General features: G+C 39.8%; 1 protein-coding gene across 1 annotated transcript in view; it reads right to left on the bottom strand.

Annotated features, from left to right (window-relative positions):
- The window catches only part of LOC124722799 (molybdenum cofactor biosynthesis protein 1-like), a 38,022-nt gene that overhangs the window by 8,480 nt on the left and 11,994 nt on the right, over positions 1-17,548 (bottom strand). Inside the window, exons 3-4 of the mRNA XM_047247931.1 lie at positions 11,840-12,064; positions 1,350-1,495 (exon numbers count right to left, since the gene is read on the bottom strand). Of these exons, the coding sequence (XP_047103887.1) occupies positions 1,350-1,495; positions 11,840-12,064 (371 nt within the window). The remainder of the gene's footprint in view (positions 1-1,349; positions 1,496-11,839; positions 12,065-17,548) is intronic.

Below are 17,548 nucleotides of genomic sequence, written 5' to 3'. Positions count from 1 at the left end.
TCATAAATATTTTGCTTTCACAGACTGCTGTGCTTTGAACATAAAATTGTAGGAACATCTGCCTCACATGTCAGTTTCTTTTTTTTAATTATTTATTAAAGAATATGTTCCTTGCTTATTCCTATCTGCTTCTGATACATTTCCATTCTCACTTTTATTTTGTTTTGATCCATTTCTTTTTTCTTTGATAGACAAGTCAAACAACAATGGCAATATGTTGCAGCCCCCTGTGTTTCACCCTACTTACTATGAACTTACTTTTCTTAGCTTCCAATTTCATTAGTCATTTGGTTTTTAAGATACTTAAATTAGTTGTTTGACCCTGTATTTTTATATCTTATTTTACCTTGGGTTGATAAAGGATTTCTGGTATGCTCACAAAGAGAGAGCTGATTCTTCCTGCCCCCCACCCCCCTTACCTTGTCCTGAAACAAACTTATCGCCAAGTATCTTGCAGTATTTTACCTATTATTAATCTCTTAGTCTAGTCATCAATTTAAAAGTGTCAGTTGTTGGTCCCATTGTCTAATAATTTGTACATTTATACACATGAAGTTCCAATTTTTATTTGGAACATATAGACTCTGATAATCATGAATCACAGTTCAAATGGCTCTGGGCACTATGGGACTTAACATCTGAGCCAAGGCAGGATTCAAACCTGCGACCGTAGCAGTCGCGCGGTTCTGGACTGAAGTGCCGAGAACCGCTCGGCAACGGTGGCTGGCAAATCATAGTTACAATCACATGGACAGAAATACTGTGTTAACTTTATTAAAACCTAGGGACATAGCTAAAAATGTCTTTACATAATTTCCAGTTCTGATTACTTTCCTTTAATTTGACAGACAATATGTTGCAGCCCCCTGTGTTTCACCCTACTTACTATGAACTTACTTTTGACAGAGGCAAATTATATATACTCACAAATTAGCTAGAGGTATCTGGTTTGTATGTCTGGGAGGGAGGAGGGTGCAAGCTGAAAACTTCAAGAAAAGATAACTCATTTCATACCTGCTGGATTTAACTGCAGTTTATCTCTTCCATATACCAACCACATACCTAATGTGCATGGCAAACAGTTTGAAAGTATTATTCTATACTCACCATTTGGAACTATCAGTTCCTTCATGAGAGAGGAAAGAGGGATAATTTCCTGAAGGTCTGAAAGGTCACTCGGACTCCACGACTAATGTGAGGACAAGAGGAACGAATGTGTCCATAAAAAGTTTTGGAATTTCACCTCCTGAAGGTAAAATACTGATCAGTCTGTCAGTCTTCTAGTAATTTTATGGTTTCCTCGCATGAATTTTCACTTGGACATGATTATTCTATGTTTCATCACTCACCTGAGAGATATCTCTGAATTCCCAAAGAGACACACCTCCAAATTGCCATCAGCTGTTATCCGTAAATGGTTGCATGTGCCACAGAAGTGTTCACTCATTGAGGTAATAAATCCTATGCATCCCTTGTAGCCCGGGACATGGTATGCCTGCAAAAAGAAATTGTAAGAAAATAGCTACTGCTGTTGTGAAAATACTATAAATGTGTTGCTCACCAAGTGGAGGAAGGAGAAAACGTGCATTAAGGGGAGTTTGAACACCCTATCCTGACAATGTTAAATTTAGTGACTTAACTTCCCCGTATTTCAGGAACAACTGTAGCCATTGACAAGAAACTTTTACAGGACATTAAACTATATGTTCTGAGTCTTACAATAATTGCATTTCAGCCACTGCTTTTGGAAATACAATTTTTTAATTACACAGTTAAAATTTTGTGTACTTTTTTGTATGTTATTCTAAATCATTTTATTTATACATAACATTATGTTCTTCTTTTAGTTCAGAAGACTCAGGATACGTATGTTATTACTCCCTGAAAATTTGAATTCGCTACTCGAAGTAGTTTCTGAGATTTAGGGAAAAGTGCAAGAGAAAATGTAAATTTTCAGGAAGAGTTTTTAAAGTTTTAATAGACTGTAACTCAATATATGCTTAACATTTTATTTTTAGTCACTCAGAAGCACCCTGCACCATACTGTATATCATCCTCTTGATCTTTTTTAAGTTTTTTCTTGTTTTCTTCTTTCTGGACTCCATAGTGGCCAACTGTGCTGCATACTCTGCTTTACCAGTGCAAACCTTGTCCATCCATTCAAATTCTCTGATGCAGTTTGCTCCAGAATTAATTCCCATATGTTGTAGCACTTTCACGCTACCAATGTTGCCATCATTAAAAGCAATAACAGCATGACTGACCCCCACTTTAGTGTCTTCATTACAAGAAAATCATTTTTTGGTCTACATCTACATCTACATCCATACTCCTCAAGCCACCTGACGGTGTAGGGTACCTTGAGTACCTCTATTGGTTCTCCCTTCTATTCCAGTCTCGTATTGTTCGTGGAAAGAAGGATTGTCGGTATGCCTCTGTGCGGGCTCTAATCTCTCTCATTTTATCCTCATGGTCTCTTCGCGAGATATACGTAGGAGGGAGCATTATGCTGCTTGACTCCTCGGTGAAAGTATGTTCTCGAAACTTCAACAAAAGCCCGTACCGAGCTACTGAGCGTCTCTCCCGCAGAGTCTTCCACTGGAGTTTATCTAACATCTCCATAATGCTTTCATGATTACTAAATGATCCTATAACGAAGCATGCTGCTCTCTGTTGGATCTTCTCTATCTCTTCTATCAACCCTATCTGATACGGACCCCACACTGCTGAGCAGTATTCAAACAGTGGGCGAACAAGTGTACTGTAACCTAATTCCTTTGTTTTCGGATTGCATTTCCTTAGGATTCTTTCAATGAATCTCAGTCTGACATCTGATTTACCGACGATCAACTTTATATGATCATTCCATTTTAAATCACTCCTAATGCATACTCCCAGATAATTTATGGAATTAACTGCTTCCAATTGCTGACCTGCTATATTGTAGCTAAATGATATGGGATCTTTCTTTCTATGTATTCGCAGCACATTACACTTGTCTACATCGAGATTCAATTGCCATTCCCTGCACCATGCATCAATTCGGTGCAGATCATCCTGCATATCAGTACAATTTTCCATTGTTGCAACCTCTCGATATACCACAGCATCATCCGCAAAAAGCCTCAGTGAACTTCCGATGTCATTCACAAGGTCATTTATGTATATTGTCAATAGCAACGGTCTTACGACACTCCCCTGCAGCACACCTGAAATCACTCTTACTTCGGAAGACTTCTCTCCATTGAGAATGACATGCTGCATTCTGTTAACTAGCAACTCTTCAATCCAATCACATAATTGGTCTGATAGTCCATATGCTTTTACTTTGTTCATTAAATGATTGTGGGGAACTGTATCGAACGCCTTGCGGAAGTCAAGAAACACAGCATCTACGTGGGAACCCGTGTCTATGGCCCTCTGAGTCTCGTGGACGAATAACGCGAGCTGGGTTTCACACGATCGTCTTTTTCGAAACCCATGCTGATTCCTACAGAGTAGATTTCTAGTTTACAGAAAAGTCATAATACTCGAACATAATACATGTTCTAAAATTCTGCTACTGATCGACGTTAGAGATATAGGTCTATAGTTCTGCAAATCTGTTTGACGTCCCTTCTTGAAAACAGGGATGACCTGTGCCCTTTTCCAATTCTTTGGAACGCTACGCTCTTGTAGAGACCTACGGTACACTGCTGCAAGAATGGGGGCAAGTTCCTTCACATACTCTATGTAAAATTGAACTGGTATCCCATCAGGTCCAGCGGCCTTTCCTCTTTTGAGTGATTTTAATTGTTTATCTATCCCTCGGTCATCTATTTCAATATCTACCATTTTGTCATCTGTGCGACAATCTAGAGAAGGAACTACAGTGCAGTCTTCCTCTGTGAAACAGCTTTGGAAAAAGACATTTAGTATTTCAGCCTTTAGTCCATCATCCTCTGTTTCAGTACCTTTTTGGTCACAGAGTGTCTGGACATTTTGTTTTGATCCACCTACCGCTTTGACATAAGAGCAAAATTTCTTAGGATTTTCTGCCAAGTCAGTACATAGAACTTTACTTTCGAATTCATTTAACGCCTCTCGCATGGCCCTCCTCACATTACATTTCGCTTCGCGTAAATTTTGTTTGTCTGCAAGGTGTTGGCTATGTTTATGTTTGCTGTGAAGTTCCCTTTGCTTCCGCAGCAGTTTTCTAACTCGGTTGTTGTACCACGCTGGCTTCTTTCCATCTCTTACGATCTTACTTGGCACATACTCATCTAACACATATTGTACGATGGTTTTGAACTTTGTTGACTGATCCTCTACACCATCTGTACTTAAAACAAAACTTTTGTGTTGAGCCATCAGGTACTCTGAAATCTGATTTTTGTCACTTTTGCTAACCAGAAAAATCTTCGTACCTTTTTTAGTATTTTTATTTACGGCTGAAATCATCGATGCAGTAACCGCTTTATGATCACTGATTCCCTGTTCTGCGTTAACTGTTTCAAATAGTTCGGGTCTGTTTGTCACTAGAAGGTCTAATATGTTATCGTCACGAGTCGGTTCTCTGTTTAACTGCTCAAGGTAGTTTTCAGATAAAGCTCTTAAAAAATTTCACTGGTTTCTTTGTCCCTGCTACCCGTTATGAAAGTTTGAGTCTCCCAGTCTATATCCGGCAAATTAAAATTTCCACCCAGAACTATAACATGTTGGGAAAATCTACTCAAAATATTTTCCAAATTATCCTTCAGGTGCTCAGCCACAACAGCTGCTGAGCCAGGGGGCCTATAGAGACATCCAATTACCATGTCTGAGCCTGCTTTAACCGTGACCTTCACCCAAATTATTTCACATTTTGGATCTCTGTCAATTTCCTTCGATACTATTGCACTTCTTATCACTTTAAACATGCCTCCCCCTTCACTGTCCAGCCTGTCTCTGCGGTATACATTCCAATCTGAGTTTAGAATTTCATACTGTTTACATCTGGTTTCAGCCAACTTTCTGTCCCTAGTACTATGTGGGCATTGTGACCACTTATTAATGAGAGCAGTTCTGGGACCTTTCTATAGATGCTCCTGCAGTTTACTATTAGCACATTAGTATTGTTATTCCCTGTTGCATTTTGTCTACTCCTACCTTGCCGCATCTCAGGAGGTGTCTTGTCGGGCCCAGGGAGGAAATTCTCTAACCTAAAAACCCACATGTGCACTCCACATATACTCTGCTACCCTTGTAGCCGCTTCCTGCATGTAGTGCACGCGTGACCTATTCAGGGGGACCCTACATTTCACCACCCGATAGCGGAGGTCGAGAAATTTGCACCCCAGATCTCCGCAGAATCATCTGAGTCCCTGGTTCAAGCCTTCCACTCGGCTCCAAACCAGAGGACCACCACTATCGGTTCTGGGAATGATACTACAAATAGCTAGCTCAGATTCCACCCCGCGAGGCTTTCCGCCTTCAACAACTCCGCTAACCACCTGTACGAACTGAGGATGACCTCTGAACCCAGACGGCAGGAGTCATTGGTGCCGACATGAGCAACAATTTGCAGTCGGGTGCACCCAGTGCTCTGTATCACTGCCGGCACGGCCTCCTCCACATCTCAGATGAGACCCCCGGCTAGCAGACAGAGTGAACACTGTCCTTCTTCCCCGACCTTTTCACTATTTCCCTAAGGGGCTCCATCACCCGCCTAACGTTGGAGCTCCCAATAACTAATAAACCCCTCCCCCCATGTGCCTGCTCGGACCTTGCTGAAGGAGTGGCCACATGTCCACTCACAGGCAGAACGGGCGATGCCACATGGCCAGCCTCCACACTGACCCTCCGCCTCGTGCGCCGCGAACGCCGCTGAACCCGCCACTCCCCTGGGGAAGAGGGTGGCCCAATCGCGCCTGGTACCCGCAAAGATGTGTCGACAGCAGGGTCAGTGGGTGAAGCTTGTAACACCTGGGGTGTACCATGCAACGCACCAGACTCACCACTGCTTGAAGACGGCTAACCGCGGCCATCAACACGTTCAGCTGTTCGCGAACAGTGGCCAGCTCCTCCTGTGTCCGTACACAGCAGTCTCACATCCTATCCATCCTAAGAAATCAATTTACTGTAGAGAGTTAATCAACTTATAACTAGACTGCTAATTCACTAAAGGCCGCTGATAGTTGACTAAACTGTGGTTACTAGACACTTCCTGTAGAAAACAATGAAAATAGCACTACCTGTCTCTGGACTGTATTCAAAACAAACACTAGCACTACTGGCACTATGGCTGACTAAACGGACTCTCTCTGACTGTATTCAAAACAAACACAAAATCTATGGAACACTATTACTAGCACTCGACAATTAAAGCTTCCTAAAAGCAAAAACACACGGAAGAAGAAGTGACAAGTAAGAAAAATAGAGTTAATACTTAAATTAGCGTAGCTCGCTGCACAGCAGATGTGACGCAGACGGCAGTTACGATGACACTGACACTATAAGATTATTGAACGACTCATTGGGATTTTGAGTCTGACAATGCAGACACTTCTTCAATAATTCAGGATTGGCAGGTCTCTGTAAACAGGTTTTATGATATCCACAACTGCTGCTGGGATAGAATGTTTATGGCTGTATGACCTGTTTGAGTACTGGGCATTGCGGTAATTGCACCATGAACCAGATCTAGGAGGGCAAAGATGGTGTACTGGTTTATCATCAGCTGACAGTCTCTGGAAGAAGGTAGCCCATACTGCCTGCTTCATTTTCAACAAATCCTCAGTATTATTTCTAATGGCAATCTCATAATACTGTTGTAGTTCATCAATCATGTTGTCTGTCAGCCTGCTTCATATGGTCTTACCACCTGAAAGTGTCTTGTCTCTCAAACTTTGTTTCAACTTCCTCAATCTGGTACCCATCCTCTTCTGGGCATGACCAACACATTCCATTTCTGTGACAAGCTTCTCACCATAAGGCTGAGTGGCTACTACACTGTTATATGCATTTGAGTATGCATAACTTAAGAACTTAGTGTAACACACTCCCCTTTAGTTTACATATCGATTATAAATTTCAACAGCTGCACGGGCCTCCGTACGACTAGTTGTCCTTCATAATTTCTGTCACAAGTATGCCCTTCTTCATTCCCTGATTTATACTTATAACAATGTTTGGTTAAAATCTGGAAATCTATTAGCTTTCCAGTATCCACACTGGTCACTGTAGCAACAGAATTCTTAGAACTGCAGCTGCGCTTCTACCAAGTGCCCCAAAAGCTACTGATATGTCAATCATACCATCGTTTATTTCAGCAGCTTCATTTGCAGCACCCTTAATTGACTCACATGCAGCAGATCTCACAGCAGCTCCAATAAATCCTGCATACTTGTCCATTTTACAAAGTGGGCGTGGCATATACATCACGACACACATTGTTTCTGCTGCAGTGTGTCCTTTGCCAATAGCTCTCAATCCATAAAACCACCTAATATTTATTTTAAAATAATTATCTTTACACTTATCAGAACTCCAAAATGAATGAGTATATTTACAACTGGCAGAATTAATGATAAGTTTCCTGGCTAGTCCATTTGATACCTCAATGTCTTCATGTAAACTAACTGGCCCTCCACATACATACAGCACACACATTCACATAACACCCCTGTTAGGATGTGTAAATGTAGCAGAATATAACCTAACCTACCGTTTACATGAGTTTTGTTTTGAGATAACTGTGTTATCACTATGTTTTATTTTAATCTTCGAAGCACTAATGGGTGTTTCTCTAGATACTCATGAGTTTGCCAGTATTTCATTGTCTATAACTTCACACACCACATGCTGAACACAATGTTTCTCTTTATTCAAAAATTTATTACCATGAAACCCACATTTCTTAAAAACACTTCATTTTGGAGTCATACTTTTTGAGAGATTTACCAGTCTATTCGTCACTTTTCCTCGGAAAAACGTTAGCACTTTGATATACAAAGCATGTTTATACTATGAAAAGATACGATACTATTTTTGACTGTGCTACCAATACAAACACATAATTTAACCTTTATAACACAGCAATCCACAGCTTTCTACAGGGTGGTCCATTGATAGTGACCGGGCCAAATATCTCACGAAATAAGCATCAAATGAAAAAACTACAAAGAACGAAATTCGTCTAGCTTGAAGGGAGAAACCAGATAGCGGTATGGTTGGTCTGCTAGATAGCGCTGCCATAGGTCAAACTCATATCAACTGCATTTTTTAAAAATAGGAACCCCCATTTTTTATTAGATATTCATGTAGTACGTAAAGAAATATGAATGTTTTAGCTGGACCACTTTTTTCGCTTTGTGATAGATGGGGCTGTAATAGTCAAAAATGGTTCAAATGGCTCTGAGCACTATGGGACTTAACTTCTGAGGTCATCAGTCCCCTAGAACTTAGAACTACTTAAACCTAACTAACCTAAGGACATCACACACATCCATGCCCGAGGCAGGATTCGAACCTGCGACCGTAGCGGTCGCGCGTTTCCAGACTGTAGCGCCTAGCATCGCTCGGCCACTCTGGCCAGCTGCTGTAATAGTCACAAACATATAAGTATGTGGTATCACATAACATTCCGCCAGTGCGGACGGTATTTGCTTCGTGATACATTACCCGTGTTAAAATGTACAGTTTACCAATTGCGGAAAAGGTTGATATCGTGTTGATGTATGGCTATTGTGATCAAAATGCCCAAGGGGCGTGTGCTATGTATGCTGCTCGGTATCCTGGACGACATCATCGAAGTGTCCGGACCATTTGCTGGATAGTTACATTATTTAAGGAAACAGGAAGTGTCCAGCCACATGTGAAACATCAACCACGACCTGCAACAAATGATGATGCCCTAGTAGGTGTTTTAGCTGCTGGGGCAGCTTATCCACACATCAGTAGCAGACAAATTGCGTGAGAATTGGGAATCTCAAAAACGTCGGTGTTGAGAATGCTACATCAACATCGATTGCACCCGTACCATATTCCTATGCACCAGGAATTGCATGGCGATGACTTTGGATGTCATGTACAGTTCTGCCACTGGGCATAAGAGAAATTACGGGACGATGAAAGATTTTTTGCATGCGTTCTATTTAGCAATGAAGCATCATTCACCAACAGCGGTAACCTAAACCGTCATAATATTCACTATTGGGCAACGGAAAATCTACGATGGCAGTGACAAGTGGAACAGCAGCGACCTTGGCAGGTTAATGTATGGTGTGGCATTAAGGGAGGAAGGATAATTGGCCCCCATTTTATCGATGGAAATTTAAATGGTGCAATGTATGCTGATTTCCTGTGTAATGTTCTACCAATGTTACTACTAGATGTTTCACTGCATGACAGAATGGCGATGTACCTCCAAAATGATGGATGTCCAGCACATAGTTTGTGTGCAGTTGAAGCAGTATTGAATAGCATATTTCATGACAGGTGGATTGGTCGTCAAAGCACCATACCATGGCCCGCACGTTCACCGGATCTGACGTCCCCGGATTTCTTTCTGTGGGGAAAGTTGAAGGATATTTGCTGTTGTGATCCACCGACAATGCCTGACAACATGCGTCAGTGCATTGTCAATGCATGTGCGAACATTACAGAAGGCGAACTACTCACTGTTGTGAGGAATGTTGTTACACGTATTGCCAAAGGCATTGAGGTTGACAGACATCATTTTGAGCATTTATTGCATTAATGTGGTATTCACAGGTAATCACGCCATAACAACATGCATTCTCGGAAATGATAAGTTCACAAAGGTACATGTATCACATTGGAACAACCGAAATAAAATGTTCAAATGTACCTACGTTCTGTATTTTAATTTAAAAAACCTACCTGTTACCAACTGTTCGTCTAAAATTATGAGACATACGTTTGTGACTATTACAGCGCCATCTATCACAAAGCGAAAAAAGTGGTCCAACTAAAACATTCATATTTCTTTATGTTGTTGTTGTTGTGGTCTTCAGTCCTGAGACTGGTTTGATGCAGCTCTCCATGCTACTCTATCCTGTGCAAGCTTTTTCATCTCCCAGTACCTACTGCAACCTACATCCTTCTGAATCTGCTTAGTGTATTCATCTCTTGGTCTCCCTCTATGATTTTTACCCTCCACACTGCCCTCCAATACTAAATTGGTGATCCCTTGATGCCTCAGAACATGTCCTACCAACCGATCCCTTCTTCTGGTCAAGTTGTGCCACAAACTTCTTTTCTCCCCAATCCTATTCAATAATTCCTCATTAGTTATGTGATCTACCCATCTAATCTTTTGCATTCTTCTGTAGCACCACATTTCGAAAGCTTCTATTCTCTTCTTGTCCAAACTATTTATCGTCCATGTTTCACTTCCATACATGGCTACACTCCATACGAATACTTTCAGAAATGACTTCCTGACACTTAAATCAATACTGGATGTTAACAAATTTCTCTTCTTCAGAAATGCTTTCCTTGCCATTGCCAGCCTACATTTTATATCCTCTCTACTTCGACCATCATCAGTTATTTTGCTCCCAAATAGCAAAACTCCTTTACTACTTTAAGTGCCTCATTTCCTAATCTAATTCCCTCAGCATCACCCGACTTAATTAGACTACATTCCATTATCCTTGTTTTGCTTTTGTTGATGTTCATCTTATATCCTCCTTTCAAGACACTGTCCATTCCATTCAACTGCTCTTCCAAGTCCTTTGCTGTCTCTGACAGAATTACAATGTCATCGACGAACCTTAAAGTTTTTATTTCTTCTCCATGAATTTTAATACCTACTCCGAATTTTTCTTTTGTTTCCTTTACTGCTTGCTCAATATACAGATTGAACAACATCGGGGAGAGGCTACAACCCTGTCTTACTCCCTTCCCAACCACTGCTTCCCTTTCATGTCCCTCGACTCTTATAACTGCTATCTCGTTTCTGTACAAATTGTAAATAGCCTTTCGCTCCCTGTATTTTACCCCTGCCACCTTTAGAATTTGAAAGAAAGTATTCCAGTCAACATTGTCAAAAGCTTTCTCTAAGTCTACAAATGCTAGAAACGTAGGTTTGCCTTTTCTTAATCTTTCTTCTAAGATATTACGTATTACACGAATTCGTAATAAAAAATGGGGTTCCTATTTTAAAAAACACAGTTGATATCAGTTTGAGCTATGGCAGTGCCTTATAGCAGGCCAACCATTGTGCCAGCTGGTTTCCCCCTTCGAGCTAGACAAATTTCGTTCTTTGTAGTTTTTCCGTTTGACACTTATTTCGTGAGAAATTTGGCCTGGTCACGATCAATGGTCTACCCTGTATATAAAAAATTACCGATTTTATTAGGTCTTGAAGTAATGCATGTAAAAATTTTAACATTTTCAACTGGTGTAGATTATATTTTAGAAAATAAAATAAAATACTTCCCACGCAAGTTTATAAGTAATATACATATCATTTTATTTGGAAAATTGCAAATTTTATAATCAGATAAAAACCCAAAAAAGTGAAAAAGAATGTTTTCCCCTTCTAACTCCCCTTAAAGTTATGGAAATGTGCAAGCTTTCGGAGCCAGTGGCTTCTTCTTCTGGCAGAAACAATGAAGGGGAAGGAAAAGGGAAGAAAGAAAAGGCTTGTCAAGGTTTAGGAAATGGGGAGAGTTGCAGAAAAGCTGCAGAGAAACCCAGGCCAGGACAGACTTACTGAATGGGATGAGAAATATGTAACTAAACCAGTCCATCTCTCATACCACCAGCAGATGTGAAGTATTCTTGTGATTGGTAGTAAGTCATAAACATTAAATTATTTTCAATGTATGTTCATATGTAATACTGCATGTACCTTTGAGGTATCATTGGGCCCATTGGGAAGAGGTTCAAAATTAGGCCACTGCTTTCTAATTATTTGGAGCATTTCATTAAATGAGACCATCTTCCCATCATTCCATTTGTTGCCGCTGAAAGGCATGTACTCAATAAATCTTACATCAACATTTTTCTCTTTTGTTAACTCCACAAAACTGCACACTTCATCTTCATTAAAACCTCGCATTACAACACAATTTATCTGTGGAAGAAAGACACCATTAAAAACTTGGTATCAGATAAAGCATGGTATAAACAGAGTTTGAAAGACTTTTTGATAGGCAACTCATCCTACTCTATAGATGAATATCTTAACAGTGGCTGTTAGGCCAGCTTAAATAAGAATGTCTGTTAGATTTCAGTTCTGAGAGCACTTTGTCATAACAGTCAAGATTATGTACTTTTTGTTTGATAAATTTATTAATAGTGCATAACAATATTTCAGTCTGACAGCGTATCAATTCTGAAAATATTAGCTGTTCCAGTTTGTATTGTATTCACCTAGTTTGACAATCTCCTGACAAATGATCAGGGTATTCAAATGTTTTATATTTTTTATGTTATACTTTCTGGCATGTTACTCACCCATGAGAATCATCTCACGTTTTGGGTCTTGGAACAAAAGCTGAATCTAATCTAATCTAACCTACAAAATAATGGTTCTACAAGTCTGTTGTTATATTTGTATACCTCACTGATTCTGTTAAATTAATCTTTTTCTCTCCTTTTGGAGAATGTCTGAATTTATCTTAGCATGCCAAGCTGTTAACCTTCTTAACAATTTACGAAAATTAAACTACATACATCTCCAATCTTTTTCCCCACTCCAACGCACACATCTTTTGCTAAAGGTATTATTTTAACTATTACATTAAATTAAGAAGCTTTCTTGAAACTGTGCTGCCATTTGTGAAACAAAGTTAAAAGTTTTCTCAAGATAAAAGGTCTTCACAAAAGGAGCATTTAGTATTTGTGCAGGTGGTAATACTGACAGCCTTCATATAAACAAACCCAAATGGTAGAACATCCTGCTTTACACATACATGCAATGGCAGAAAAAAGGAAAAGAGCACACCTTTCATTCAAGCATTGAATATATAAACTGATGAGACAAAACACTATGACCTCCTGTTTGATAATGTGTTTGTCCACTGTTGGAACACAATACAGCAGTGATTTTGTGTGGGACAAGTTCAACAAATTTCAGGTATGTTCCCAGCATTATGTGAGGTATGTTCCCAGCATTATGCAGCACCGCATGTCTAAGCACAGGTCATGTAATTCCCATAAATTGGAGATCAGTGGTTTCTGGGTGCAGAACTGGTATCTGATAGCATCACAGATGTATTCCATCAGATTCAGAAGGGGTGAATTTGATTCTGGCCTCGTGACACTGAAAGTCATATTGTTGAAACATGTCACCTTCATTAGAGACAGGGTGTGGACAGTGCACAATAATGTTCACACAGAACAAAGCTGTTATGGAGCCTTCAGTTACTACCACAGGACCCACAGAAGACCAGGTGAATGTCCTCCATAGCATAATATTGCTCCCACTGGCCTAAGTCTGTAGCAAAGTGCACCTTTCAAGCACCAATTCACTCTGTTGACGGTGTATGTGCACAAAACCGTCAAGCAGGTGTAATGCGAAACACGAATGATTCAACCAGATGACACATTTCTATTGATTCACTGCCCAATCTCAATGCTCCTGAGCCACAGAAATTGTAATTCAGCAGTGTCGTCAACATGGGAACATACGGGGGTTGTCAGCAGCAGAGCCCTATGTTTAACAATGTGCAATGAATGGTGTGCTCTGAAATACTCGTGCTTCCACCAGCACTGTGTCATCAGACGTGCCACAGAAATTAGCTTTCTCAGCCGAATGTCATCTTTTTCAAAGGAACCATCCCAGCATTTGTCTTAAATCCTTTAGGGAAATCAAGGAAAACCCAAATTTTGATGGCCCGATGGGACTCGGGTCCGTTGTCCTCTCGAAGGCAGGTCCACTGTCTGACCACTGTGGTGGCATGACCTAGTCTTAATTAAGCCAGAAAATCCTGGGAAATGCTGACATACTTATTGATTTAAGATATAACAATTTAAAACAATCCTTTCATGAATTTCACTACAATTTTCTGCTCTTTTGAAAAAAAAAAATCTTTTGACTGTTTTGATGTTGTTTATTATGTTTAAATAATGATGGCAGTCTCTGTAAAAGGGCAGTTTGACTTTTAAGTTTAGTTATACTGTTTTAAACTACATCCTTCATCTATTTGTCCACCCAGAAGTGCTATAGGATATTACTTGAAGACTATGGTGAGGTGGTGGGGGACAGTCATGTGTTGAGAAGGAGGTGCTGCCAGAAATTAAGTGTGTGAGGTGACGTTATTGACACTGCATACAGGGAAAATAAAAATACTCTATTCCATATTCATTTACAATCTACGTCTGGCCCCCATATGGTTTTACTTTTCACCAATAAGAAAAAAGAAATTGTCAGTAACTGTCTTTATAAGGTCTTAAAAGGAAACAAACAATAGAAAATCTAGGCTGAAATAATGACCATATTATAAAAAAGATACATTGCTATTCACTGTATACAGGAGATGTTAGGTCACAGACAAGCACAACAAAAAAGACTACTAAACACATAAGCTTTCGATCAGAAAGTCTTCTTCCAAAGTGGACAAAACACACACACACACACACACACACACACACACACTCACACACACAGGACCGTTGTTTCTCCCATGATGCGCAGTTGCTCCCAGTCTGGCCCTAGCAGCCAGAGACAGTGGTCATGTATGTGTGATCTGCATTTGCGCGCATGTGTGTGTGTGTGTGTGTGTTTGTGTGTGTGTGTGTGTGTGGGAAGGGGGGGGGGGTTGCATCAAAAGCTTACGTGTTTAATAGGTGGTGTATTTTTTTTTTTCCCCCTGCCTGCAACACAACATCTACACTATACAGTGAGTGCCAATCTATCATTTGATAATACTGTCGTTACCACCTTGCCAAGAGGCATATTGTGGAGTAATCCGAAGGGCTCTACTAATTTGTACAAGAGGGAGGAGAGCACAATCTCAATGTAAGTTTTTAGAAAACTGGTATGTGCATTAATTCTGCAAACCTTTCATAAAGGACATGGTATGCATTTCATTCACCAAGATGAGTAATAAACAATATTAGCAATACTGCATCAAACTTGTTCACTTTCATCTTTGGATTAAACATTCGATTTCAGAGAGTACAGAATTTGGCAGAATCAAATTTTGGGGATATGTGGAACTGGGACAATGGCATATTTTTTACCCATTCAACAAACTAAGCACTGCTGATTGCTACTTTTATTGTGTCTGCTGCTGCAATGCATATATGAAACTGTAAGTGCAGCATCTATGATGGAATAAAATGTTATACAAATGAAACAAACAGGCACAGTGAAATAGAGTAGTATGGCTCATCATTTCGGTCTCACAGATTAGCAGGTGTTGACTTGAAAGATAATACTTAAGAAGTTGAATCCAAAGGAGAGGATGTACCGTATTTACTCAAATCTAAGCCGCTCTTTTTTTCCGGTTTTTGTAATCCAAAAAACCACCTGCGGCTTAGATTTGAGTGCAAAGCAAGTGGAAGTTCTGAAAAATGTCGGTAGGTGCTGCCACAACTAACTTCTGCCGTCGAATATATGTAGCGCTACACAGGCATGCTTCGTAGGCACAAAGATAAATACTGGCGCCAAAACCTCTGCGTCAGTAAATAAATTAAAAAAAAAAGGTGGAAGACAATTTTCATACATTATCCAACGAAGTAAATACAAATTCCGTATTGTTCATCTTCGAATGTAGCAGAACTTCAATGTATTACGAAAATCCGACTGGCAAGACTGTTTGGGATGTTTGTCAATATGGCCAACTCTACGTTCTGAAATTTTTCCTACCTGTGAGAAGAGATGGTTGCTAATAGGAACCTGATGAAATGTGAATCACATGCAGTATTCTCTTCATCATAAGAGTAATACGAATATAAACATTTTGCCACGTATTCTTTCGTGTTTGCTGCTATCTTATTTAAATCCTGTCTGCCTAATAAACTACGAAACTAGAGTGAGACAACAGCAAACGCGGAAGAATATACGTATCGTGTCATGTTTATATTCGTATTATTCTTATGCCTAATAGTGATACAGTCAGAAATGAAGCACGGCAACTGACTAGATTTTTAAATCTAAGATGACTCTAATTTCTGTGCAGAATTTGATGTACTAAAGAAGCGGCCGCAAAGATTTTCAAATGGAGAAAAATTTTCGCCTAACTCTCGTTCAGAACATGTTCTATCATACGCAGTCTATTATTTGGTTCTTGTTGATCATTATCAAAGAAAGCAGCAGTGTAAGTAACAAGAAATAGTAGTCTCTTGCCATTGTTCCGCTAATGAGATGATTTCTCTCTCTCTCTCTCTTTTTTTTTTTTTTTTTTTTAATTGTAGGCGGCGGTAGCGTGCACAAAAGCAAGATATGCCGCGAGCGACGACAGTCCGCAAACACGCACTATCAGAATGCGACAAACAATGCATGACACAGTACAGTAATGCATTTTCAGCTTAGAGTGACATAAACGCCTATAACAAGGAAAACGGCACTTATCAGATCAAAGCAAAATAAGCAATCGATTCAAACCAGACGATGCATGTGAAAAAGGAAGGGTACCAGTATAAATACGGACGGAGCGCCCGACGCATAGCAAAGGCTACCTGGTAAAGCTTAACTGCTAAGCTTACGACTCGAACCAAACTACTGTAGCTGTATCGTCAATCATTCGACCTAAGTTGTGTCTCATATTACAATGGACCGACTTTGTTTCGATTTGGAGGTGCGGCCTAAAACTTTTCTCTCCCCTTGAACTTCGAGTCACAAATTTCAGGTGCAGCTTAGATTCAAGATTTTTTTTTTCCTTCCTTTATTTCGAGTCTCATTTTTCAGGTTTGAGTGCGGCTTAGATTTGAGTAAATACGGTAGGTGGTATTTCAACTAATTCTAACTATGAAATAAAACAAAGTACAGCAGGGAGCTCTGACGAATCAAAGAGCAGCAATGAAGATTCTGATGAATAGTAAAGTATGAGTTAAGAAATAAGATGTTACTGAGATCGTAAATTTTTGTTGTGTTGATGAATCTGTTAACAAACATATTCAAAAATGCACTGAAACATTGGCACATGTAGTGTTGGGAGGTGATAAACTGTCATTACTGTTAGAGGAGCTCCGTATTTCTTGCTGTTCTACTCCTACATGACACTGTATCTGAAGGTATAGAATGAATCTTCACTGGCTAGAGAAATGGGTAACACAATTTTACAAGTCTCTGCTGTCATGTAATCTCTTCAGGGAAATCATGACTGTACTAAGATTCGGTTTGTGGTTGACAAGGTCAGAGTCATTAAGAAATGCAAGGCAGCTACCATGTCAGTCCTAGAAGAGAGAGACATAACAAACTGTCAAAGGATGTACATTCCCGGTGCATATGTTTGTGGTGATGTACTAACCAAGTAATACTGTGTGTCAGGCAGCGCATTACTCAAGAACCATCATGGAAGAATGTGGAGTGGTAATTTATGTAAAAAACAACATATCTTACAATGCATTAGATTTAAAGAGCCAGTGTATAGAGCAACAAATTGAAGTA

This window comes from Schistocerca piceifrons, chromosome X, assembly GCF_021461385.2.
Source record: "Schistocerca piceifrons isolate TAMUIC-IGC-003096 chromosome X, iqSchPice1.1, whole genome shotgun sequence".
Taxonomy (NCBI): Eukaryota; Metazoa; Arthropoda; class Insecta; order Orthoptera; family Acrididae; genus Schistocerca; species Schistocerca piceifrons.
The sequence above is the reverse complement of the archived record's forward strand: the minus strand, read 5'-3'. Positions and strand labels throughout refer to the sequence as shown.